Genomic DNA, 25,143 nt, shown 5'->3' with positions numbered 1-25,143 from the left:
CATTCTATGTTTTTTTCTTTATAATATAATTCGATATACTGTACTATCTGTTTTTTCTGATATTTTTGACATACAATACTTGTACAGACAGTATGTTGTTTTTTTCGACATCCTAAAACTGTCGTTTTTTTCTGAACATTTCGATATACTATACTTTTATTTTTATATTATTGACAGACTGTCTATTTTTCTCATATTTTCTGAATTCTACACTTATATTTTATTTTAGACATACTATACTGTGTCGTTTTCTCCGATAGTCTATATATACCATGTTGTTTTTCAATACTAAACTGTTGATTTTTCTTATTTTGTCGACGTACTAAACTATGTTGATTTGTTTCTTATATATTGAAATACACAACATAGTCGGAAGTATAAAAAAAATGACAGTTTAGTACGACAATAAGAAAAATCAACATAGTTAAGTATTGAAAAAAGAATCATAATATTGTTAGTTAGAAACTTGTTTTTTTCTTATATATTGACATACACCTTTCTTTGTTGATATTTTCAGCATGCAATTTATTGGGACATTTTTGACTTAATAAAATTACTATTTTTCAACATACTACAATAACTCAATATAAAATGTTGTAACATACTGTAGTACCATGTCTTTTTTTTCTGATATAACCAATATATGTTTTATTGATTGTTATTTTCAACATATGAAGTTTACTCAAATTATTTCGATTTGTTGTTTCTCTATTTTTCGACAAACTATAGCTACTATGATGTTCATGGCAAACAACAGTATGACAGTATTTGTGACACACAGAGCTGGGAGCAGAGGAAATGGCAGAGACACTTTTTTGATACAATGTATTTTAAAAAGTATAAAAAACTAATTGACAGTACAAACAACTACTAACTACTAAGTCTGAAAGTGACCATAAGGAACAAGTCACTGTGGGTTTAGAAATTGGATTACCACATTCTAGAGGCAGTCACCAGAAGCTAATGTTAGCTTTCGGAGTGCTAATGCGCTGACAATGTAACGGTTTCATTCAGAAACCCTAATTCAAGTGTCGGAAACAAAACACACACAAAATGAATCGAGTTCATATGGTATAAAACGACGGGAAGCTCTTACAGGATCTCTGTGCTGCTGGAGACAGGGGGCAGCCCCCACCAGCTAAAGTCCCCTCCCAAGCCACCAGCCCATCCTCTGCCTCCCATCCAGTCTTTGACCTCCAGTGCTGAGTCAGCGCACAACACCAGTGTGCTGCACTGACGTCACGCGTTCTGTCCATCCCTGCAGGACAGTGCCTGGACAGTAGATTCCAGAGGAGTGTGTGTCTTTAAAAGCCACGTGTTCTCAGTCATTGACAGCCAGGCAGAAGAGCTCCAGCAGCTCCTTGTTGTCCCGCTCGATGAGGTCTGCCGGCTTCTCCCCGCATTCGTTCACCAGCTCTGTGACGGCCCCCAGCGAGAGAAGGTAGCTGGAGGAAACAGAAGAGAATTCTGCTCACTCAAACATATCGAATCCTGCTGCTTTTCCAAACTCAATGCGGGTGTGTGCCGTGCTTCAGTGTCAGGAGGGGCAGCGGGGTGCAAGAATGCAGCAGACCCTCCAGCTTCCCTTACTTCTGTGACGTAGGAAAGCTGTGGAGTGTTTGTGTTAATACGTGCTGGTACTGTATGTGCCTGCTAATACAACAACATGTAATGTCAGCTGCTAACCTTATGTCACCTTTGTTGCCCAAAAGTTCAAGCTGGAAAGTTAAACTACATCACAAGAAAAAAAGAAAGAAAATTCTTCATAAGAATGAAAAGTTGAAGTTGGTAATGGCCGGCTGTGCTGCGTCTTTCTCTGTAACCTCTTTGGCGTGCTTCGCACTCAAATGCGAACGCATTGTTGAGGTTGAGCTGTGATAGACCAACGTCTTTTCGCAGAGCTTGCATTTAACTTCCTTTGGACTTGTAAGTTCGAAGTAGTTCCACGAGGAGGAACTCTTTTTACCTGCCGCTTTGTTCATCTTTAGTCGCACGTGTGAGGGAGAGGGGGGGTGGGGGCGGTGTGCAGCGTGCTGCAGCAGCAGTCTGCTCTGCATGCAGGCTTCCTCCAAGTTTACAGTAAAACAAACTGGTGGTGTGACCAATGGCTATTTACAATTATTAATACTATTACTATTATTAGCATTAGTCTATATTTTGGTTGAAACTAAGCCAGAAAAAAAAACCCATAAATAATAAAAAAATATATATATAAATAAAATCGATTTTTAAAAATAATATTCGATTATGGAGACTGTAACGAATAATCACTGGCATCCCTACTCTTCAGTTGTACTCACATAATCCACTGTAGGTGCTCGTGAGAGAGCGTCAGCAAGTATCAGGTGCTTTCCAGGTGTGCAGCTCAAAATCATATCTCTGCATCTTCATCATGAGACGCTGTATCCTTGGTGTCATTTCACTTCAATTCTTTTTAATGATGGATACAAGTGGACGATGATCTGTCTCTACTGTGAATGAAGGTAGGCCATAAACGTAGCTGTGGAACTTCTCCAAGCCATAAACCAGTCCCAGACATTCTTTTTCTATTTGAGCATATCTGCACTCAGTGTGTCATTGACCTGGATGCATAGGCCACTGGTTTCCAATGCTCGCCTTCAACTCGTAGGAGCACTGCGCCTATTCCATCCTTTAAAGCATCTGTTGAAACTTTAATCTTCTTTGCTGGGTCAAAGAACGTCAATACAGGTGCCGTTGTGAGTGTCTGTCTGAGTGTTTTCCACTCTTGCTCATGTTCTTTGTGCAGGAGCTCACGGATGCAAGATGTCTTTGCAGATAGGTTTGGAATAAATGTACCTATGAAGTTGACCATCCCCATAATGCGAAGTACACCTGTCTTGTCTGTGGGCCTTGGCATATCCTGTATGGCTCTGATCTTTTCTTGGTCAGCTTGTACACCTTGTGCAGAGAGCTTGTCTCCGAGAAAGACAACTTCTTGAACTCCAAACTTGCATTTGCTGTCGTTAAGCTTGAGTCCATACGCTCCAGCACCTTTTTCAGCCTCTCATTGTGTTCTTGTAGTGTAGAGCCCCACACAATGATGTCATCAACATGTGCTCGAACACCGTCCAGCCCCTCAATGATGTGCTCCATCGCTCTGTGAAATATTTGGGATGCTGAGATGATCCCAAAGGGCAGTCTGAGGAAGCAATATCTGCCGAATGGTGTATTAAAGGTGCAATATGTGGTGCTGCTTTCATCCAGTTTCAGCTGCTAAAAGCCTTGAGACGCATCAAGCTTTGTGAAGAAGCTGGCACCTGCCATTTCACTTGTGATTTCCTCACGCTTGGGTATCTGATAATGTTCAAGCTTGATGTTTTCATTAAAATCTTTTGGGTCCATACACACTCTTAAATCACCACTTTTCTTCTTTACACAGACCATCGAGTTAACCCAGTCTGTTGGTTCCTCAACTTTTTGTATCACTCCGAGCATTGTCATTCTGTCGAGCTCTTTCTTTAAGCGATCTCTGAGTGGCGCTGGAACTCTTCTTGCAGCATGCACAACTGGCTGTGCATTTCCTTTGAGCTGGATTTTGTATGTGAAGGGCAACACACCAAAACCCTTAAACACATCTGCATAACTCTGTACTATACCATCAATTGAGTCATTTGGTGTACTCACAGTTGTGTTGATGCAATACACTCTCTTGACAAGTTCCAAATCTTCACACGCTTTATCACTCAGCAGTGAATCAAGTCCATCAGCGACAACAGAGAAAAGTAGGTGGTGCACTTTACCTTTTGAGGTTACCTTTAATATGCACACGCCCAAACTGTTGATTTTCTTTCCATTATAATCTTTTAGTGCCTGTGTTCTTTTTTTTAATTTGTAGCGTATCTTTCATTGCCTTGATGTCAGACAGGCTCATCAGGTTTGCTTTTGCACCAGTATCCAGTTTCATATTTATTATTGTCCCGTTAATCATCAGTGGAGCTATCCATGTGTCTTCTCTGATTGCATTAACCTCTTTTTGCTCAGTTTCACAGTTCACCATGCCAACAACAAATGTCTCACTTAAATCATCGTCTTCCACTATGTTTACAGACTTTCCTTTCTTCCTCTCATTTCCTTTTGAGAAGCACTGCTTAGCAAAATGATTCTGGCCCTGGCTGGAGACCGCACCAACTGCTGCGCCATCACTCACGTTAGCCGCGCCCGCCATCTCGCTGAAAGTCCTGACGTGCATTTGGGACAGCTCGCTTGCATGGCAGATTTTTATAGCTGCTTCACATGTCAGCTCCGTTTCCCTTAGCAGCCTTTCTCTGACCTTTTTATCCTCCACGCCAAAAACGATCTGGTCCCGTATCATGGAGTCCCTCAGCGTAGCCAAGTTGCATGACTGTGCTTTTAGCTTCAGGTCAGTCAGAAAGCCATCAAAAGGCTCATGCTGCTGCACACGTGAACGGTGTACATATCTCTCGTATGTTTCGTTCTTTCTGGGAGAGCAGTGGGCATCACATTTCTTGAGCACTTTATCCAGTTTGTATTTATCAGCCTGCTCTTCATACACAAAAGTATTCTATCGCCTGTGGGCTTGTTATAGTTAGCAGTAGCGCTACCTTCCTAGCACCCGGCTTAGTTTCCAGTCCCATGGCCGTGATGTAAAGCTGGAACTGATGTTTGAAGGTCCGCCAGTTGCTGTCGACATTTCCCGAAAGTTTTAGCGTCTCCGGTGGCTTTAATGAATCCATGTCGCTTGTCACAACTCCTCAATTACACTTAATGTGTTTTTATTTTACTTCATAATTTACTCCTGGTACCATGTTTTGTTTGTTGGTCTATTAAGGAACTGACTCGTGCTAAAGTGTTTAATCAAGAGCCCTTGTTCGGGTCCCTTACCGTACGTGTGGATTTAAACATAGGTCACAACTATGTGGCGACACCTTGTGGTAGGAGTGTGTATCTATTTAATCAACACAGGGGCCCTTTCTCATTTCATCAAATCCCCCTCCTCTACTCCTCGGTCCTCCGGTAGTGACCCGGAAATGAATTTCAGCGCGCCATGTTGAAGGACATCTCATTTCTCTAAATGCACTTCAAGGACCGAGGATCGAGCGTCGAGGAGGCTCTCTGGAGGAGCTATAACCGAGGATACACTGATGGGTCCTCCACGGCTGCTTCGTGGATGAATTTCCGGCAACAGAGATGTTTCAAAGAATCGTGACACACGGCCGGACTTATCTCAGCCAATGACAGCTCTGCATGCATCCCCTGGATATTATTTTATGAACTGCTTTCATCGCGACGCGCTGTTTACAGTGAGAACAGCTGTGAGGTCCGTGCAGAAAGCAGAGCAGTGTGTATAATATATATCACTCAGTAGAACAGGCCTACTCTTTTTGCTTTAGTTTAGTAGATATCTACAAACAAAGAGTCGATATTTTTCTAAAACCATTTAGTGCTTCACAATCAAATACACCACGGCTGTAGCCTGTTTTAGGAGCTGTATATGCGTGTGTGTGGTGTAGGTGTGTGCATAGATGCAGCGGACAGACAGGTGTCAGTTGGTTTGGTGTCCTCTGCTTACTTTTAATACTTGTAAATAAAACTTTTGGCCCGTAATTTATTTTCCACATTGTAGCGAGAGGAGAGGGGGGGATATATCCAGTCTCTGATAGTGTTACGTTATTATGAGAGTGCTCTGCTTGATTCTGAAATTGTATATATTTATATAAATATATATATATGTGTGTGTGTGTGTGTGTGTGTGTGTGTGTGTGTGTGTGTGTGTGTGTGTGTGTGTGTGTGTGTGTGTGTGTCCGCATCTGTAGCCATTATTGTCTCATTATACCGCACTGTGAATGAATCAAAGTAAATATATAAGTGGTCATGAACACATCTGTCCATCAGACAGAGGGCTGCTGTGCCTCCTGTCATCATTAATGGACGTCTCTTTAAAATGACCGCTCAGAGGAGAGGAGTTCTCATTTCTCTAACCGCCTGCTGCTTCCCCTCCTCTCTCCTCGGTTCCCCTCCTCGGCTCCGCTCGCATCTCCTGTGGGCGGAACTAAGTATCGAGGATAGGAGTCGAGGAGGGGAGTTAGAGAAATGAGAAAGGGCCAGGGTCTGGGTGCCGTGTTGACGGAACGTTGCAGGGCTTGCTGCTCCACCCTTTGAGGCTCGAGGAGCGGACAGTGTGAGCTGGATTACTGGTGTCGTTTCCTGGTTTCTGCGTGGGGTCTGCGAGACAGCGAGACACCGCAGAACTCAGCCTGAGCACACACGTGAGTGTGTGGCGAACTGTGAGTGGAGATCCATGCAGCTGCGGCTGAGAGAAAAGCTCTGCAACGCTAAAGGTCCCCCCACTGCGTTTGATATTGACGCCAAGGGATCCTGGTGTGTGAGGAGCTCCACGGATTGGTCCATTTGGACCAATTGGTCCATTGGGTCGTCGTTACGTTACTTGGTTCGCGGAATAAAAAAATGGAAAAAGATAAATCTCCAACGAGGCGTTCTGGGGCAGCATAGACAGGTCTTTTCTGTGTTAGAGTTTTACTCGCTACAGGGTGTACTTTGAGGGTGTGTGACTCTGCAGACCGTTTACATGCAGAAAAAGCTACACAACACACAAGGGGACGGGTAATAACCATGGCAATAACCGGAAAAGCATGACATGGGACCTTTAAGACACATTTGACATTTTCAGCATTTAATAGAAATAGGCATACAAACAGGCAGATGGAAATGCACAGTTGCTTCTTTTTCACAAAAGTTACTCAATTCAAACTTAAATAGAGCTTTAAACTTTTCACTTTGTATTATTTTTAAACAAAAGACTGCTTACCGTGCAATGTGTGGGAAGCCGTCGCTGCAGGCCATGTGCAGGGGGGTCCAGCCCTCCTCGTCCCGCTGGTGGATATCTGCTCCGTGCTTCACCAGCAGCTTCACACACTCCAGGTTCCCCGTCAGGACGGCCTCATGCATTGCGGCCATGCCTGCAGAGAAAGTCTAGTTAGAAATGAGCCATCAGTTCAGCCTATGATCATGGTGTTAATAAATACAGAATAAAGGTTTACTTGATCAGGGTGGTGCAAATGTCTCACCAGAGTGGTAGATGGTGTCCAGACTGACTCTTCTGGCTCGCATGAAAAGTCCAATCCTCTCCAGCTCTCCGTGGCGAACATAGTCCTGGAAGATAACATCATTGGGGAAGTGCACACTGCGGATTTGCTTCAGAGTTTGAGAGCTCTTGCAGAGTGGGACCCCACACTCCTGCTGGGTGTAGGCCTTGTTTCCTCTGGTCTGGGAGTCAACGGGGCACTGGAAGTACTTCATCCTGAGCAGCTGATTTCACTTTTGCTTAAAAACTGGTGAAATCCAACGAATATTTTTCAAGTTTTAAAAAAGAGCTCAGAGGTTGTGCTGCGGGAAGATCAAGTAGTGCTTCTTCTGAGTCGTCCTTCACATCAAGAGGCCTCCCTGCGGGCTCTTTATACTCTCTGTGGGGCTATTTCAGGATCCAGTGGCGATGTTTGGAAGATGAGTAGGCCTCTGGTCAGATCCCTCCCCCCAGCCGGTCCCAGGCCGCTGATACAAGTCACGGTTTCAGACATGACAGCCAGGAACCTGTTGCTCTGAAGGCACCCACACACACATACCCAGATGCAGCCCACTTTGAATAGTTGTGAGGGGGGGGGGCTTTTGGTAAACAGGGTGTTAAAGTAGTTCATATAGCAGCGGGAGTGTGTCAGTGCCAGCTGCAGGGGCATGGAGGGAAAAGGGTGTTTGACTCTACACTCAGAGGATGGGTGGGCCATTTCCAAATTAGTGGTTTGCATCACCCTCTTTATTACAAGTTGAAAATAAATAAAAAAAACATGTCTGTGTGAGGCTTTAAAGAGTGATTCTCTATCAGATATATGTTTTTTTAAAGATATTTAAAACAAATGTAAATGTTTTATGTTGACTGGATAAATAAAAAATAGAAATCATCACCTTTGGCTCTGGGAAATATTATTGGTATATCTTTTTTAAATGGACCGAACACTTTGTCTGCTTTGCCTCCATAGCTCAGACCCCGCCCATCTTTGAACTCAACCTTTATTTGGATCTTAACATCTGTGAAGTTTGATGACTGCATCTTGCATGGTTGGGAAGTTATCCCAGTCAGCGGACTTATACCACTCTAACCCTCCTCTGCTTGTCCCCGCTACAGCAGGTGTCTCCAGGAGCGCCCTCTGCCATGAAGACACGTACACCCACTGAAGGCGAAAACAACACCAGTGTTGCTGGTAACAGGAGTCTACAGGCAGTGCTTTAAACTCATGCTAACGTCAACAAGCTTTAAAGAGGCCCCATCATGGTTCCTGGGTTTCTCTGTCCTGTAGTGTGTGATAGTTTTCTGTGCATGTAAATGGTCTGCAAAGACTACAATCCATGTGTTCCCACAAGAGGGGGTTTCTCTCCCACAGACTCCCCCCCCCCCCCCCCCCCCCCACGCCTCGCCTGACACACCTCCAGAGTCCATTGGACTTCTGTTTAATTCTGTAACATAATGACATCACTATGTAACACTTACGCTTATTGGCTAGCGCATTGTTTTACATAGTTTAATCTAAAGTAGGCCTAATATATTATACTTTTTTATATTGCTTCTCAAGGACAAGTCCCTCAAAAGTGTACTAAAGTAGAGTACATGAGTTAAATTGTAGGCTATGTAGTTACATTACGACTCTTTGCATGTCATCATATGTTTAGCAGTGTATACAATGTATGGTGTGTTATAAGAATTTTCAAATGTTTTTACTGTATTCAGGGATTACAATGGAACTTAAAGGGCACCCGAAGACTTTATGCACCGTATAACTAGTAATAACCGTCTATGGTAATAACTCATAAATTATAGTGGATTTAATGAAAAGCCCAAGTTAAGTTTACCAGTGTTTAATACTGAACATTTTGAAATTGGGAGCCTGCACTGCACTGCATTATTTTTGATAATGTTGTTTATTAGGATTAGCAAATCATGTCAACTCGTGATTTTCCTCTCAAAAATACTAATATCAACCTGAAAATTGAGCATAATAGGGCTCCTTTAAAATACAAAAAACAAGTGAGACACCAAGGGCTGTGATGAAGTGCTGGTCACTGGAAGCAGACTTCAAATTATAAAATGTTATTAAAAGTGTGAGACACTTTTCTTATTTCAATATTAACATACAGTTAGTATGTTTACCATGTTCATCTTAGTGTGGCGTGATTAGCACGACACACCAAGCACAGCTCAGAACGATGGGGAGACGATTCCAATGTTACATCACAAGCTAATTACACTTTGATCTGACGATGGCTCTCGATGAAAGTTAGTTTGTGGGATTCTTAAAGAATACAATTATATATTTTATAATGTGTTGAGTTCCAGGCTGGACAAATATTGTCAAGTGAAAGCTCAGTGCTCGCAGGGTTCACATTTACTACTTTTCTTTGCCCCAACAATAGTTAACAATTTAGAGTTTGGACTATTCATCCATCAAACAATGTTCTACAAGTGTCATTATAAAAAGGCCATTTTGACAATTTAAGGACACGTTGTTCACAAACAAGCAGAAGTTTATGCCCAGCATGGATTCTGATCAGATGTTAGTAATGTTGCACGCTACACAGCTTGCCCCCTCTTATTGTGAAACCATCCATCCAGTGGGGTTAAAGATTCTATAACAGGATAGTGATGTCATGTTCCCTTGCACGGTTCATGAATGAAAAAAAATGACGACAATTGTTTTTTTTCCCAATTTTTTTTTATTGGCCACCATTTCTCGTTTTTCCACATCAATTTGGACATGATGGAATGTTTTAAGTTCCCCCACCGCTGTAGCTGTTGATCCCATCACCTTTACTCAAGCACCTCCCCCCCCCCCCCTTCTGCCTCACAACACACACGCAGTCAATCACTCTCGGTTCATGGACAACCAGAAAACATGAACTAGTCTTTCAGCTTGCACTTTATACACCATTCACACAGCATTCTCTCTCTCTCTCCCTCTCAAAGTCACACGGCAGCAACAAGGGTGTTGGGTGGAGCCAAAAGGCGGTACATAATGGGTGAGGGCTGGGGCTGTGCACTTGTTCCCTCCCATCTCAGACACTTCTCTCAGACCAATCTGAACAGTAAACTCCCAATATCTGTCTGCTTTAGTAACCACAGTGAATCTCTGATCAGGCATGAATGCAGTGCGACCCGTCACAACGGGCTCCAGAAATCATCTCAGGTCTGAGAGTGTGTCTGGGGGCCAACTCTGCCCCAACAGCTAGCTACAGCTGGGCACATCGTTAACAATGACAAATCCTAAATTAATAAAAAACCTCAAAGTGAAAGCAATTAAATAAAAAAGGGGGGTTTTTCCCCCAAAGTTTACTTTTTTAGAAAAAGAGTCAGTAGCGGATATGAGGAGACTGAACGGAGGGATTATAAAGGAATGAAATGAAAAGTAGCCTCACCTCTCCACCTAAAGACAGAAAACGATTGGTCTCTGCTACAGATGGGGGGGGGGGGGGGGTTTAGCTACACTGGATTAGCTGTGAGGGGTGCATTGTAGTGAAGATGTTGCAAAATAAACACATTTTACAGGATGGCCCCTTTTCCCCTGAGAGTCCTTACAAAACCTCCACATAAAACTCTGGGCTTCCCTCAGGGGGAAACAACATCAGCAGCCCCCCCCCCTTACCTACAAATACAGGTTACAACATTAATCAAGCTCATACCCGCACTGAACATGGTGAGGCTTTTCTTTTTTCTTTAGTTTTTCTTCAGGGAGCAAATTCAACAGGAGAAAAGTAAACATTATGAAAACTGGATCTCAATGCCGTTTTTTACATTTGGTTTAAATATACAAGGCAAACAGCTGATGTGGAGCAGAAGGCATTGAGGCCTCCCACGGAGGTGCTGCGCTCTTCCACAGAGTCCCCCCCCCCTCCCTCGGTGGGACAAGACGAGTCTGGCCAGATGTTGTGAGGTTGGAGATGTGGCTGGCAAAAAAAAAAAAAAAGCCCTGCCACGCCACTGATGGATGACTGAGAGGAAGTTAAAGGGGAAGTATTAATGTTCACAGGACAGGGGAGGGCCACGAGGAAGTGATGTTGGTGATGGTCGGAGGGTAAGGGCGGGACTCGTCTCCTCTCTCTCTCTCCTCTGCCAGCTCTTACAACTCGTCGTGACCGTCCTCGTCCTCGCCATCAGAGTCCATGTCCTGTCCTTCGTCCACATCATCTAAATCCTGGAGTGGACGAGCAGAGGGTTGTTAAGACAGAAGCATTCAGCGTGCAGGTCTTCTCTACAGCGAGCGCCGTGGCCGAGCTATACATCCTTATCATACAGATATTAAACTATGGCATCAGTGTTGTCACTACATTCCCTTCTAGTCTTTACCCTCAATCATGTCCCCATTCCTGATGATTTTCAAAAATGTCAGTGTCAATATTTTGTCAACCAAAATACATTTCATGACAGTTACACCATATTAGAAGAAAACAATTACAAGGTATATTAATATAAATAAAAGCACCAGTTGTCGCATATTTGTGTCATATTTTAGGATGACACCATAAAAAGGAGATGTCATTCTGAAACAAAATCCTCAATTTGAATTTAATAAGTACAATTATTTTCTTTCAGTTCTACAACGTAAAGAAATTAAAAAGGGAGTTATTCTAATGGTGTAAGACTTTTTTAAATGATACTTCTATAAATGTAATTCATGGTGCAGTTGGATTGTGATAGTCCTCTCTGCAGGAGAGTTTATGAGTGAAAATGTTTTTTAAAAGCCAAAAGATTTGCTTGGATGAAAACCATGTTTTGAATTGTCAAAAATGATTATATCTTTTCTCAAAAAATGTAGACCTTTGCTCTGGAGCAGGGATGGGCAACTTGGCTGGTGGTGGGGGCCACATAATGTATGTACTGGCCACCAGGGGGCCGCAGATTCACTGGAACACACATTCCATGCATTAATGTAAAAGCGTATCGTAATCATAGATAACACGGCGGGGTCCGTGACAGTTTGTTTTCATCTGATTTCAAATAAACAAAGTCTTTTTAGAATATTAAACTTGTTTCGCCAAATTCAGATGATAATGCAACCTTTAAGCTTGTAACGGCATAATTACAAGCGGTAACTTAACGTCACAGCAGGCATAACAACAGCCGGTGTTTCCCCGGGAAACAAACAACACACAAACGCGTCAGATCTTTTTGCGGTATTTAAATCATGAACGCAGCTCTCGACGTAACTAGGAGTCTAGTGGATCAGTACTACAAGTTAGGGGTGGGCGATATGACGATATATATCGTCGTGACGCTATTAGGTCTCCACGATATGCTTTTTCAGAAATATCGTATCTATCGTGCTAAAGTCTTTTATTGCACTTCAAGTCTAAAGTTTACATTTTAATTGTTTGGCACTGACTTTTCCTCATTGATGTTTTACTTAGTTATGTTTACCCTCCTTTTCATGTTTATTGATGTTCACTGCGCGTGCTACCTCAGAAAGTTCATGTTTATACTGAGAAACTGCCTGGAAGCCATATCAAAATGTTGAATTGTTCATTCAGGGATTCATTTCAGAAATAAAACCTGCTTGAAATGCTATTCTGGTCTGTTACTCCTTTTTGTGTTAGTTTCTGTTACCTTGTAGGTGCTTGTACTGTTAAGTAACTTGAAAAATAACCATAATAACCTACATGAGAAAATATCGTGATATATCGTCTATCGTGATACTGCTTGAAAAATATCGTGATAATATATTTTTCAATATCGCCCACCCCTACTACAAGTTAAAAAAAAAAACATAACCCTTATTAATTACGTTGTTTATAAATGAATCTGAGGGCCGCAAAAAGAGGAGGTGGGGGGCCCCTGGGACGCCATTTGCCCATCCTGCTCTAGAGTTGTTTGGAAATGAGAACAAGAGTGAAAAACAATCCTATGCAGAGAGGGGAAAGCAGTATAAAGTAGCCTACCAATCAGATGTGCAGAAATACAGATTTTAAAACACAATGAATAGTAATGCAAATAAAAACATAATAATACAACAGAATCTCTCCTTGAAATAGTTTAGGTTGGCTGCCATTATTTCATATCCACATCTTAAGTGATTACTTTCTGACAAGGTTTAAGTATTGAATATATTGTGGTTGAGGTCTCTGTTGATTTTACCTCTGCGTCCATATCTTCATCGTCGTCTCCCGCGGGGGCGCCGCCATCTTTACCGCCGCTCTCCAGGAACTTACTGAAGCCCTCCAGTGTTCTCTCCCCGTTGTAATCGATCACCTGTTGACCAGACATGACTTTTGGTAAGACGTCAACGATTGTGTTTTAACTCGAGCCCAAGCTAAAAGTGTAGAAGATGCAAACACGAGTGCATGTGTTCCAAAAAGAAAACGCAACACTTGGGAGCAGATCCATATAAACCAATACAACTCATGATTATTTCCATTTGCAAAGACCATGTGTTGTTTTTAACTTGTGTTTCAGTGAAGGAAGTTGGAAGAAATGAAAATAATACAGGCTGGGACTAGTCCTTGTTGTGATGCAGGCTGGTCTAATTACCCATCATGTTCGACGAACTCATAGTACCTCTCGAAGGAGGTGAACATTTGAGACAGAGCAAGCTTACTCGGTTTGAAACCAACTGGTGATATAAAAAAGAAGGACCATCTGTTGCATCCGTCACATTTTCCCTTTTGGTCGATATTAGCGTTTTTACACTACAAAAGACACGTGGTGAATGCATCTCAGACCACCTCCGAGGGATTTGAATGTTTCGTGTCTTGATGGCGCTTAAATATAAATCTTGGGTAAACCGATCACAGTGCGACAGCTTTAATAAACAAGTAAATGTAAACGGGGTCTCGGCCACTCGTAAAATGTGGCATGCTTCCGGTTTCTCAAAAGTCCTCTGAACTGATCAATTATTGTCTGTGCTTGCATTTCATGACCGTAATGAGCGGCCTGCCACACAGCTATTCATGGCTCCTGTTCTCGAGCCTTCTGTTGGTTTCTTCTAAGAAGGATCACGAGCTCGGGGCGACCCAACGACGAAACACTCATTTCAGATGGCTAAACTGACAGCTGGCACGGTGAGAGGCAGGTGCAGGCCGAGCAGAGAGTGAAGTCATCGGGCAGGAATCTTTAAGAACCAAACCGCAACATAATCATGCAGAAACTCACGCGGCCAGGGATCTCAGATTCTTAACATGCTGCCAAATGGAGAGGCGCGAGTGAGAAGCCAATCCGGCCACAGCTTGTGCCCAGGAGATCCCGAAGGTGAGCGAGGTGAAGCCAAAAGATATTGTATTTCAGAATATCAAATGATGGTGGGAAACGCTCACCTGGCGCTCGTCTCCCGCGGGGAAGAACTTGAGGGTGGGGAAACTGTGGACCTTGACCGTCTCGATCTCATTGGCTGTGGAGTCCATCTTAGCCACGACGATGTCAGCGTTATCCATAAACTTCTCTCCCAGCTTCTCCCAGATGGGAGTCAGCTGTTTGCAGTGTCCACACCAAGGTGCGTCTGGAAAAGCCATTGAGAGTTAATAACAGACTAAGTATACTGGACACTCATTATATCATGTGATATTTCATTCCAGCCTCTTATTATCCATCCCACAAAAACACACTACCTCTGTTTAAATCTGCACAGCTCTCCACTTTGAATATATATTTCATTATATTTTACTGTACTCAGTTTCTCCATTTATTATATTATGAGTAAATGTTTTTTGTTTGACCACATATTCTTCTTTCTGTGTCTTTGCATGCAACATTTATACCAAAGCAAATTCCTGTAAGTGTAAAGCCACTTGGTAATAAAACACATTCAGACGGTTTCATTTCATCCCTAACTTCACAGAACTAAATGGGGCATAGCTGCTGGCGGTCAGACCTTGCTGTGAGCGGTTTTATGTAGGAACAGTTTTTCTATTTCCACAGTGAGGAAGAAAGCATCTTCTCGTGGACGGGGTTCTCCTGAGCTCACGTTGCTCGCTAATGTTGCTGATCAGGCGAGGAGGACACCATTATTGTTCTTAAATGTCAATCCTCTGATCCACGAGGAAGACGCATGCCATCTTCCGCCTGGGGAAACAGTTGGCAATTGTGAAGTGGTGTAAAAAGAACATGGGTTTTACACCAAACTGCTCACAACAAGGTCTGTGGATTGTCTCCCGGGTCAGGAAGAGGCATTGCCGTTGAGTTTTTTAGATTTCCGTTATGGCGCAACAAGCAGAATGCCATGTAGTTCCAGTACATTTCAGACGAGGAACACACCTCTATTGCCTTTAGCCCCAACACTGACACCAGAGCAATCCAGAGTAATAGATAACACTACAGATGAAAGGGAAACATGGATTTTGTTGAAATGTTCCTTCATGCTGTGGTGAGACGATGAATGCCGCCTCAGATTCATGACTGGCCAGGAACCCCCCCCCCCCCCCATTCAATTTGCTTTCAGGGAATACCCCACTGAGCATTACTATAATCTGTATTTAAATAGACGGCGATGGAAAATTGCTCCAAAAATAGTGCACTTTTAGATTTGGACCACTGTATAAAGAAACCACCCAGCAGCTATATTTAACAAGCCTGTTCTGTAAGGGTCTGGCAACCAAGTCAGAGGCTGGGCTGTGAGGGTGAGTGGGCATGTTCGCACGGGGGAACGTAATAAAGGGAAAACTAAGTCTCCCACCAACTGAGCAGCCGAGCTTCGACTGCAAAATGGCCCTCTAGTCAGGTGACACCTTCACAACAGCAAGTCATGACAATTCAAGGGAAAACGGAGGCTCTTACAGAACTCCACAAAGACGTTCTTGGAGGGATGGAAGGCGATCTCCTCAAAGTTCTTTCCCACCAAAATCTTGACGGGGGTTTTGTCCCAGTCTTCAGGGATGTCCTGACTCATGAGGTGGGGCTGGGGGAGGAGAAACACCTCAATATGAAATCACGTTCCTCCACGACATGCATGCGCTGCCATCACCAACCAGTCCTCCTCTCACCTTGAGCTTGCCATCAGCGAACAGTTTGCAGAAGGCGATGATGCTCTCTGCTGTGATGGCCTCACTCTCGGGCTTGTACTTGGTCATCTCGTCCTCCAGGGTGATGAGGCGGATGGCGGGGCACTCCTCTTTCTTCAGGCCGAAGAACTCCAGGATGCGCTGGTTGTCGTCCACGTCGCTGTCGATGAAGATGAACAGGATCTGGGCGAGACGGAAGCGGTCATTCAAAACATCCTATCTGAGCAAAGTGGAAGATTCAATACTGAATGTAGGTCACACACCTTGCCCTTGAATCCCTCTGCGGCTTTCTTAAATTCGTCCATTTTGTCGTCAAAGTCTTTAGAAGTCTTGGGCAGGAACATGAGGATGTGGGACTTGATTTCTCCACCGAAGATTTTCGGGGCGGTCTGCGGAAAACACAAATAGACAAGTTTGACATCTAAGAATGACGCTTGTGCTCGTTACAGACAGTAGTGTGAGCTGGGAAAAGAGATAATAGTGGTCCCGCTGATGGGCATGGCTCACTACCTGCTCTGTGAACTCGATGACCAGAGGCAGCTGGTTGGACTTGACGAAAGCCAGGAGGTCTTCTTTGGTCAGCTCTCCGTCAAAGGTGTTGCGCCCTTCATCAAACTGCAAAGGAAACATGGAAACATTAAGATACACATATTATCAGCCCGGCCCCATAGACGGCCTGATATACATTTACACGGCAAACCACTTTAAAAGCCCCTGGTAAAGCCCAGCTGCTGACAGAGCCAACAGTGGACTTGTATTACGTGGTAAGAATAGCAGTGGTTGCCCAGCAGCTCTTACTGGCAGTGGCACACAATTGAAAACCTGGACATTTGGCCGGTGGCGCGCTGCAGCCTTCAGGGAACAGACCAGGCTGTGAAACTTAAGCCACAAACTCTGCTGCAGTGAACAACTGACGGAGGCCAGCTGTTTATTGAGACAGAGCGCCTGCTTTAGGAGTGTTTGTCTATCTGTCGGCAACAAGCACACGTTAGCGGTGTTTGGATCGGGTTGGCGTTACCAACGTGGATCAGCTGCCAGACAACAGCAGGGGGTCTGAGCCCAAGATCATCACTAACTCAAGGGCTGAGTGCAGAAACGCACACTGACATATTTAGAATTGGTTGAATGAGATGCAGGAAATTATTATTTCATACTTCAAAACTGTAGAAAAAACTGTGATAAAGCAGAAACTGTGTGAAAACAATTAGCTAAATATTAGAAATGAACTACTCATAGGACATTAAATAAACATCCAGTAGCAACATACACACATTTTCCAACTCCTGGGAGGAATATCTGACTAAGAGCTGATAAGAGATCCAATATGTTCACTATTTGTCTATGTCTGTTTGGTGCTGAGCAGGCATCGTTCGGTGAGTGTTTAGAGATGTTTCCCGATGTGGGAAAACAACCTTAAAAGAGTGGTAAGAATTGAAAAAAAAAGGAAGCTTGCACCGAGCAGAAACTCACTGAAAAGGTTAAACAAAAAACCACCACATTATTGTTTGATTTATTATTATTTTTTTCAATTCCTTAAGTCCACATCTCCATTAGAGAGGCTGCGTATGCGTTCCAAATAGTTGATCTTCGAGCAAGATCACTCAAGAGATGTGGTCATCTTTAAGCATGGCAACATCAAATAAATGTTTCAGCTAGTGCTGAACCGCCTCCAAGTAGAGCCATTACGCTGCAAGGCCAGCCATTTTGTGTTCTGAGCCAGACATTTTGAAAGGTAAATTACACCCTCCCTTTATCCGGTTGCTTAATTTCTTATTGACGGACCGACTGGACCTTGACCCAATTTGACAAATCTACACGCGGATTGAGATACTGTTGTTCTGACAGGCTGGTTAGATAATTTCTGAGGGATGCTTGTAGTTAATTAGTGGAATAGTGGAAATGCAATGATCTACAACAGGGGTGTCAAACTCAAGGCCTGGGGGCCAAATCCGGCACGCAACTTCATTTTCTGTGGCCCCATAAGAGCTTGCAAAAAATATAATATGTTTATTATAGGGTTACATTCGACTTTCTCAGAATTTGTCTTTTTTTCCAAAATATGCCTTTTTTCTTAGAATTTGACTTTTTCTCAGATTTAGATTTTTTTTCTCCAAAATGTTACTTTTTTTTCCCTTCAGAATTTGGCTTTTCTTTGCAAATCATTTTGTGACATTCTCACTGAAGAGACTTGCAATTATTTGCCCCAGACTTCTACTTTCAGACGTAGTTAATTATGAAGTTAACCCTATCCGATAATAATCCAATGCAGAGGCAATAATGTAATAATACATTATTTTATATATATTAAATATTTGTATATGTATTTTGATATAGGCTTTAAAGTTACAACCGGCCCTTTGAGTGCAACCATAATGCGAATGTGGCCCGTGATGAAATTGAGTTTGACACCCCTGATCTACAACATGGAAAGAAGTAAAAATGGCCTATTTGGACCAGACTGAGCTGCCATTCACTCGTCCTCTGGTGCTGGTTTAAAGACGTACCATCACCTAATACAGCTCTTCACCCTTCATCACCATTAGCTCAACATGCTGAGGTCCTCCACATGAGCGGGGCGAGCAACAGGCCCAAATGCAGGCGCACAACTAAAACCTCAGAGCAGCCGAGATTAGCAACGGAGAGCGGATACTGTGAGGTCGACAGCATCACATTACCATCGAACACACTGCGCTGTCTCCAGCAGCTCGTCTGCCAACGGTTACACAAGCTTATGCAAGGCCACTAACCTACTTGCATTACAACATGACTCCAAGTAAACATGTCAAGTATTTACTAATGAAGAATCCGTCACAATGTGTCTTATATGAACAGTGTGTCCGAAGGTTTGCATAAGAATCCATGTAAACGTGTACTGTGCCATCCATGCCAACTCACCTTCTTGAAGAGGACAACGCTGTCCTTGGACACCTCGAACTTGGCGAAAATGTCATCGCTGGTAGCCAAGGCGAAGGGGACGTCGTCTGTGGCTTCAGCTGCCTTCTCGAAGGCCTTAGCACCGTCAGATTCAACATCCTACAGACACAGGAAAACTTCAATTAGGATAAAGCCCTGTGTACGTTACCCACAGTGATTCAGATTTATTAAACGGCATTATTTGTCTTTAGCTTAATGACAAGGATTATACTAGAAATATAAGTCAAAAAGAAAAAAATGGAAAAGCCGTACATCAAAGCTTGACGCCGTACCACCTGACAGTGTGGGTATACAATACATCTTTAAATCTGCACAGTTTCAAGTTAGACTTAAATATATGCCACTTTTCCAACTCTGATATTGAAACACTAGAATGCCTGTTCTTTTCCTTAAGTTCAAACATTTTGGGATGCTTTCCAGTATTGGTTAACTTACAATGAGCAAATCCTTCCAGTCTTAACATATGATAATGTGAAATCTAGCCTTTTATTTGAGGAAAAAAGATTTTAGCTAAATATTTGATCCACAAATGTCAGCAAAATGTCGCCAGTATTTATTGGTTTCCTTAAACACAAAAAGAAATCACTTAGATGTTGCAAAAGTAAAAAAGCCCAACAATTATACCTTAATTCCTGATTGACCACTTGTGGGGTTTTTTTATGGCCTCAGTTTGAATTCATTTAATGGACACTGATGTGATGGGTCTTTTTCTGGTCGATTTGCAAAATTGATCAATAAAGTTGAAATTGTATTTTTTTTAAATCTGAACTTAAAGGTAGGTAGGTAAGAATGGAGAAACCAGCTCGAGCTCGCTAGAATTTGAAAGTATGCAGATGAAAAAAATCTGCCACTTCCTTCAGACTTCCTTACAGAGCCCCTCCTCCAACACACACGAACATGACCAATGAGGGCACGAGGTAAGTTTGTGCACAGATGGAAGGCTGACAGGCAGGTAGGCCATCCAGTCGTTTTAGCCGGGCCGGCTCAGATGATTGGTCGTGCTTTTTACAGCGCCACGGCTTCCACAGATGAAATTTTTTTTTATGTATTTATTGTCAAAGCATTTAATGTATTTATTCATTGCTATCGGGATGTTAAGAGCACTCCATGGAATATCACAAAAAGTGTTTCTGAAGTGAATTACCTACCCCACCTTTAAGAGATCAGAGTCTTACCTTAAAGAATCCGATGACTGCCACCTCGCTGTCAGCGATCAGAGACTCGGCCTCGGTGACTCCGGCCAGGGTTGCGACGGCCGGGCCGGTGCGCTTCTTCAGCCAGGCCACGATGTCGTCAGCCGTCCTGCCAGCTGAAACACAACACAACAACTCAAACACCTCTGTATGCAGACATCATGGGACTGGTCAAAGGCTAAACATCAAACATGAAACTCAAATCATGCAGATTTGATCGACTTTATGCGTATAAGGAGAGAAGGTTGCATCTTTCTAAGCAGTTGAACAAACCAAAGAGATAACCTGACCTCAATTTAAATAATGACATCCTTTTTATTAAGGAAATGCAGATGTTTAAGAAGTTAAAGGTCCCATGTCATGGCCATTTCCACTGATCATAATTCCATTGTTGAGGTCGACTAGAATAGATTTATACTGTGCAATTTTCCAAACTCACATTGGTTTCTCAAACAGCATCTCTGTAAAGTCTGTGTATTCACTCTCTCCACTAAACGGCTCGCTGCAGCTCTGCCCCCCCTCCCTGTGAGCCCAGTGTGCTCCGATTGGTCGGGACCAGTCGGGACGTTGTGAATCGAGCTGAGCTCCGTGGAGGTGTGATTTCCTTGTTTAGCGATACACAGCGAAACACAGCCAAACTCACCCTGAGCACACACAAAGTCACAGCCGAAGTAAAAACAATAAGTGTGGCTTGATGTTGAGTAAGAAAAAGGTTGATAGACGCTGTGAGAATGGGTCTGCAGAGAGAATTTCGCCGCGATCTCAACTGTCTGTTATCAGCCTGCAGCCAGGGAGGAGAGATCAGCAGAGCTGCCTGCACTGAGTGTGTGAGGAAGTCCGTGGATTGGTCAATTTGGACCAATCAGCGGGGGCTTAACGTAACGGCTCCGCGGACGTAACGTAACGGCTCCACGGATTGGTCCATTTCGTTCCGGGTACGGATGACATCATGCGTACCCGGAAGAATCAATGTTAGTGACGTATCTCCAACGAGGCGTTCTGTGTTAGAGTTGTACTCGCTACAGGGTGTACTTTGAGGGTTTTGACTCGTATAAAAACCTTCATAACACAAGGGGACGGGCAATAACCGGAAAAGCATGACATGGGACCTTTAACACCTGCCTTGGTGCGGGAAAAGAGACATCCATCCATTTATTGTTGTGTGCATTTTCAAGAGAAAACATTTAAACGGCAAGAACAAAACAAAAATAATAATCCTTTAGTTGATCAACAAAATTAATCTGTAACTATTTTTGACAAACAGTTAATGGTTTTTAATGCCAAAAAATACACAAGGCTATTTTCTATGTTTTCAAATGATATTCAAGTGAATATAACCTTGGACTTTGAAAACACTGATGGACATTTTATAAAAATGTTCCATCATTTTATAGATTATATAAATATTCATCAAGAAAATAAACAGATTAAAAATCGATAATAAAAATAATTATAAGTTGCAGCCCTATCTGCAATTAAAGTGGACTTAAAATAAACCTGGCTGTTAAATTGAAACTGATGCAACAGGGGTTGCAATTGAGTGTTGGAGCGGTGGGTTTTGTGGCAGTCATTTCCCTGACCTACTCCCTCCCTCCAAAACGGGCCTGGCCCAGGCCAGCAGAGGCAACGTGAAGAACTGCACATCTCTCTGCTGGCTCAGTCAGCATGACAGGAACGTGTGGGGAGGGCCCAGCCAACATTTTGTCTAAGTAGAGTTCCTCAAAGCTGATTGGCTGACTTTCAGTTTATGCTGCTGTGCAGATCATATTACTAAGAGGGGCCAATAGGGCTCGCTTTTAGTGGTCGGAGCAGATTCCTTCTTGCATTTGGACCCTTTCATGAGAATTAACTAAGAAAAAATATTCACTCTATGACAGGAGTTACTCAAGATTACATCACTATTTGAATAAATCTCTCATTTATTAAAGGTGAAATGGAGTAGAGAAAACAAAAAGGTACACAGTGGGGAAAAAGACTGGTTCATTTTAAATGGTTGTTTTACTGAATCTAAAGAAAGTTATATGATCGTCGTTAGATCTCAATCTAACATACCAGTATAGAATATATCGACAGACCCCGTTTGCAGTATAACAAAATATGTATTTCCCCTCCACTGCTTCGAAGTTCTCAGTCATTATTATCAAGCGAGCAAGTCTGCACCAATGAAAATCACAATGATGCTCACCAGAGTACTCTTTGGGTGACTCCTTCTCTCCGCCCTTGAAGAACTTGATGGTGGGGTATCCCCGGACGCCATACTCCTGGGCCAGTTCAGTCTCCTCTGTGGCGTCCACCTTACCCAGGCGCACCACTGAGCCATCGGCCTTCAGCATGCCAGCGGCCTTGGCGTACTCTGGAACCAGGGCCTTGCAGTGACCGCACCATGGGGCATCTGCAGGGGTTAGGGGGACGATTAGCGGGGCACACACAGATGATTGCAATGTAAACCTGACCTTAAGGGTGATCACTGGCACAAACAAATCTTTCAGGATGAATTCAAGTTGACCTATACAATTCTTTGGAAAACTCCAGGTTTAAAAATATATATACTGTATATGGAAATTTACATTAGCACTTAAAATCATCAAATTAAAAAGGATCTTTCTGATGATGAACCATACAAAAACACTTAATAACTTGAAGACTACAAGCATTAGAATCATTCAGTTATGACAATAAATTGATCCGTCAACTTAATGAAGTAAGCTTATTTAATGTGAGGATTAGATTCTTATATCCCTCTTAAAATGATAACTTTAATATGACTGATTGTCAAAAACAAGCAGAGGGTGTCAGCTTGGGCTTTAGATACATGACATTTAACAAACTTAACTTCATACAAATACACTCTACTATCGACCAATTCATTAAGTGGTATTCTGGTACGCTTAATGACAACAATCTATTGAAGTTAGTTTGCAATCTTTTTTTAAAGTTTGAATTTCCGTTTGAGTCCAAACTGTTTCTTTGAAAAGGCCATCAGGATGGCTAAGTAGCAAACTGGCATAACATGCAGGATAATTTCATTACTACTGTGGCTTCACATGTTAAATGTGTAAGCCATGGTGTCCAATTGTGCATGTGAAAGGTCCAAGCACAAACTCCACAGAGATAATCACCTATTCAGAAATGACACGTAAAATAAAATGACCTGCATTGCATCACCTTAAATTATTGCCAAAGTACAACACTTCCTTGTTTCAGTCCAACCGATATTAACACACAGATTAACTTTTGTAAAGTACACGTCAACCTAGATCCGCCATCCAACTGAGGTCCCGCCCAGTTTACGAGTACGTGGGCAAAAAAAAAGGAAAAAAATCCTATATCCCTCCCACCCTGAGCTCACTGGAGAGCTTCTCCACGGCCATCTCTCACTGGTTCACTGAATTGTGAGCAGGTCAACAATCTGACACAAGTATAGCGGGGTGGGCCTGCAGGCAATGAAGAAGTCGCTCACGCAAACCAATCACAGTATTATGGAAAATAAGTCAAGAACTGCATGAAAAGGACAGTGAATGAGCCTTCCGACCTGCACAACAACTGAAACACATAGTAGGAAACCACAGCAGGCAATCGAAACTTAAAAGCCCCGTATTTCGTGACTTACAAACAGTGATTCCTTTTCACTTTATGCTACTTTCAGCATTATTGCTCAACTGTTCCAACAGATTTATACCGAAGGCAAATGTGACAATGCAGGCCCTGGCAGATCACACCAAATGCAATATGTTGCGGTACTATTAGCCATGTATATCCTTCAGCTATAGCCAAGTTAAAGCAAGCATATGAATAAACAAAAGTTGCAACAAATGTAAGTCTAGAAGTGAAAAACGAGTGGAATAAGTTTGGTGTTAGTGCGCTGTGCCAAGTTATGTATCCGTATCAGAATCCAGTTACTGTCCACAACGATATACGGTGCTGAAAGATACTGACAACGAGAAAACGCTTTGTGATAAACAATGCCTCTTCATATTGTTACTCCGTTTTAAATACGGTGAAATCGCTGGTTGTAAACTAAGTGAACTAGATGCACATAGAGGCAACATTAAAGACGGACATCAGTTAGCTAGCCGCTAACAGCAGCAAGTTGTTACAAGTGTCAAAGTGTAATGCTAACGTTAACCCAGGCTGAATTAAGCTAGCTAGCAGGACACCCGGTGAGTCTGTCGGAGACATTTAGCGTTAGCTGGAGATATTTAGTAGCCACTGTTACTTACAGAATTCCACAAGGATGTTGGGGTGAGCTTTCAGAGCCTCCTCGAAGTTACTTTTCTTCAGTACCAGGACATCATCTTCCTCAACGATTTCGGCTCTGCTGGCCACAGCCAGTGTGCAGATGAGCAGAAGCTTCAACATGATAGGCGTCGAGTATTGTTCTTTGCAGAGAGACTAGAGCGGCAGACACCGTCGGCTACGGGTTAGCTGTGGAAGTGGTCTTAGTTTTGGTCTTCTTCCTTGTCTAAGGTTGGGAGAGTAGCTGGTATTTTGTGTCTACCGCTACTAACGTGGCACCGCACGCAGAAACCTGAGGGGTCAGCCGTAGTGCGCATGCGCATTTATCAGGCCAAAAGCAGTTCGTGTTGAATTGTGACTGGACCGCAGCAGCCTGCACCTGGAAGTGAATGCGAGGCGCTCCCTGCTCACATCAGCCCACTGATAACACACAGGGACCTTGGAAAACTGCATGGAAATCATCATATTCAAGCACCTACGCTATTGAAGCGGGAACAATAATCCATATTTAAGCATAGTTTAAATCATATGTTTGCTACATCATGCTGTATTCTTTTTTTGTGTATTCAAACGCGAGAACAAATGATATGTTCCATGTTTAATAATGTAAATGTTTCAACGATATTTTCCTGACTCTGGGGCCTGGGCTAAGTATACAACACTAACGGGGATAACACTGAGGAGGGGAAGTGTTTAGAAATGTGTTAGTGTGTGTGTGTGTGTGTGTGTGTGTGTGTGTGTGTGTGTGTGT

General features: G+C 43.0%; 2 protein-coding genes across 2 annotated transcripts; both read right to left on the bottom strand.

Moving 5' to 3' along the window:
• Window positions 1-680: 680 nt before the first annotated feature.
• Window positions 681-7,437, bottom strand: ppp1r27b (protein phosphatase 1, regulatory subunit 27b). Its single transcript, XM_034077473.2, has 3 exons — window positions 7,068-7,437; window positions 6,809-6,959; window positions 681-1,445 (listed from the first exon to the last, which is right to left on the bottom strand). The coding sequence occupies exons 1-3, from the start codon at window positions 7,297-7,299 to the stop codon at window positions 1,322-1,324; spliced, it is 507 nt and encodes a 168-aa protein (XP_033933364.1). The 5' UTR covers window positions 7,300-7,437; the 3' UTR covers window positions 681-1,321.
• A 2,305-nt stretch (window positions 7,438-9,742) lies between these two features.
• Window positions 9,743-24,702, bottom strand: p4hb (prolyl 4-hydroxylase, beta polypeptide). Its single transcript, XM_034102124.1, has 11 exons — window positions 24,377-24,702; window positions 22,342-22,548; window positions 20,139-20,272; window positions 18,925-19,062; window positions 16,540-16,644; window positions 16,293-16,418; window positions 16,012-16,212; window positions 15,806-15,926; window positions 14,350-14,531; window positions 13,175-13,288; window positions 9,743-11,237 (listed from the first exon to the last, which is right to left on the bottom strand). Exons 1-11 carry the CDS (start codon window positions 24,513-24,515, stop codon window positions 11,163-11,165), a joined length of 1,542 nt encoding a protein of 513 aa, XP_033958015.1. The 5' UTR covers window positions 24,516-24,702; the 3' UTR covers window positions 9,743-11,162.
• Window positions 24,703-25,143: the final 441 nt, after the last annotated feature.

This window comes from Pseudochaenichthys georgianus, chromosome 1, assembly GCF_902827115.2.
Source record: "Pseudochaenichthys georgianus chromosome 1, fPseGeo1.2, whole genome shotgun sequence".
Taxonomy (NCBI): Eukaryota; Metazoa; Chordata; class Actinopteri; order Perciformes; family Channichthyidae; genus Pseudochaenichthys; species Pseudochaenichthys georgianus.
The sequence above is the reverse complement of the archived record's forward strand: the minus strand, read 5'-3'. Positions and strand labels throughout refer to the sequence as shown.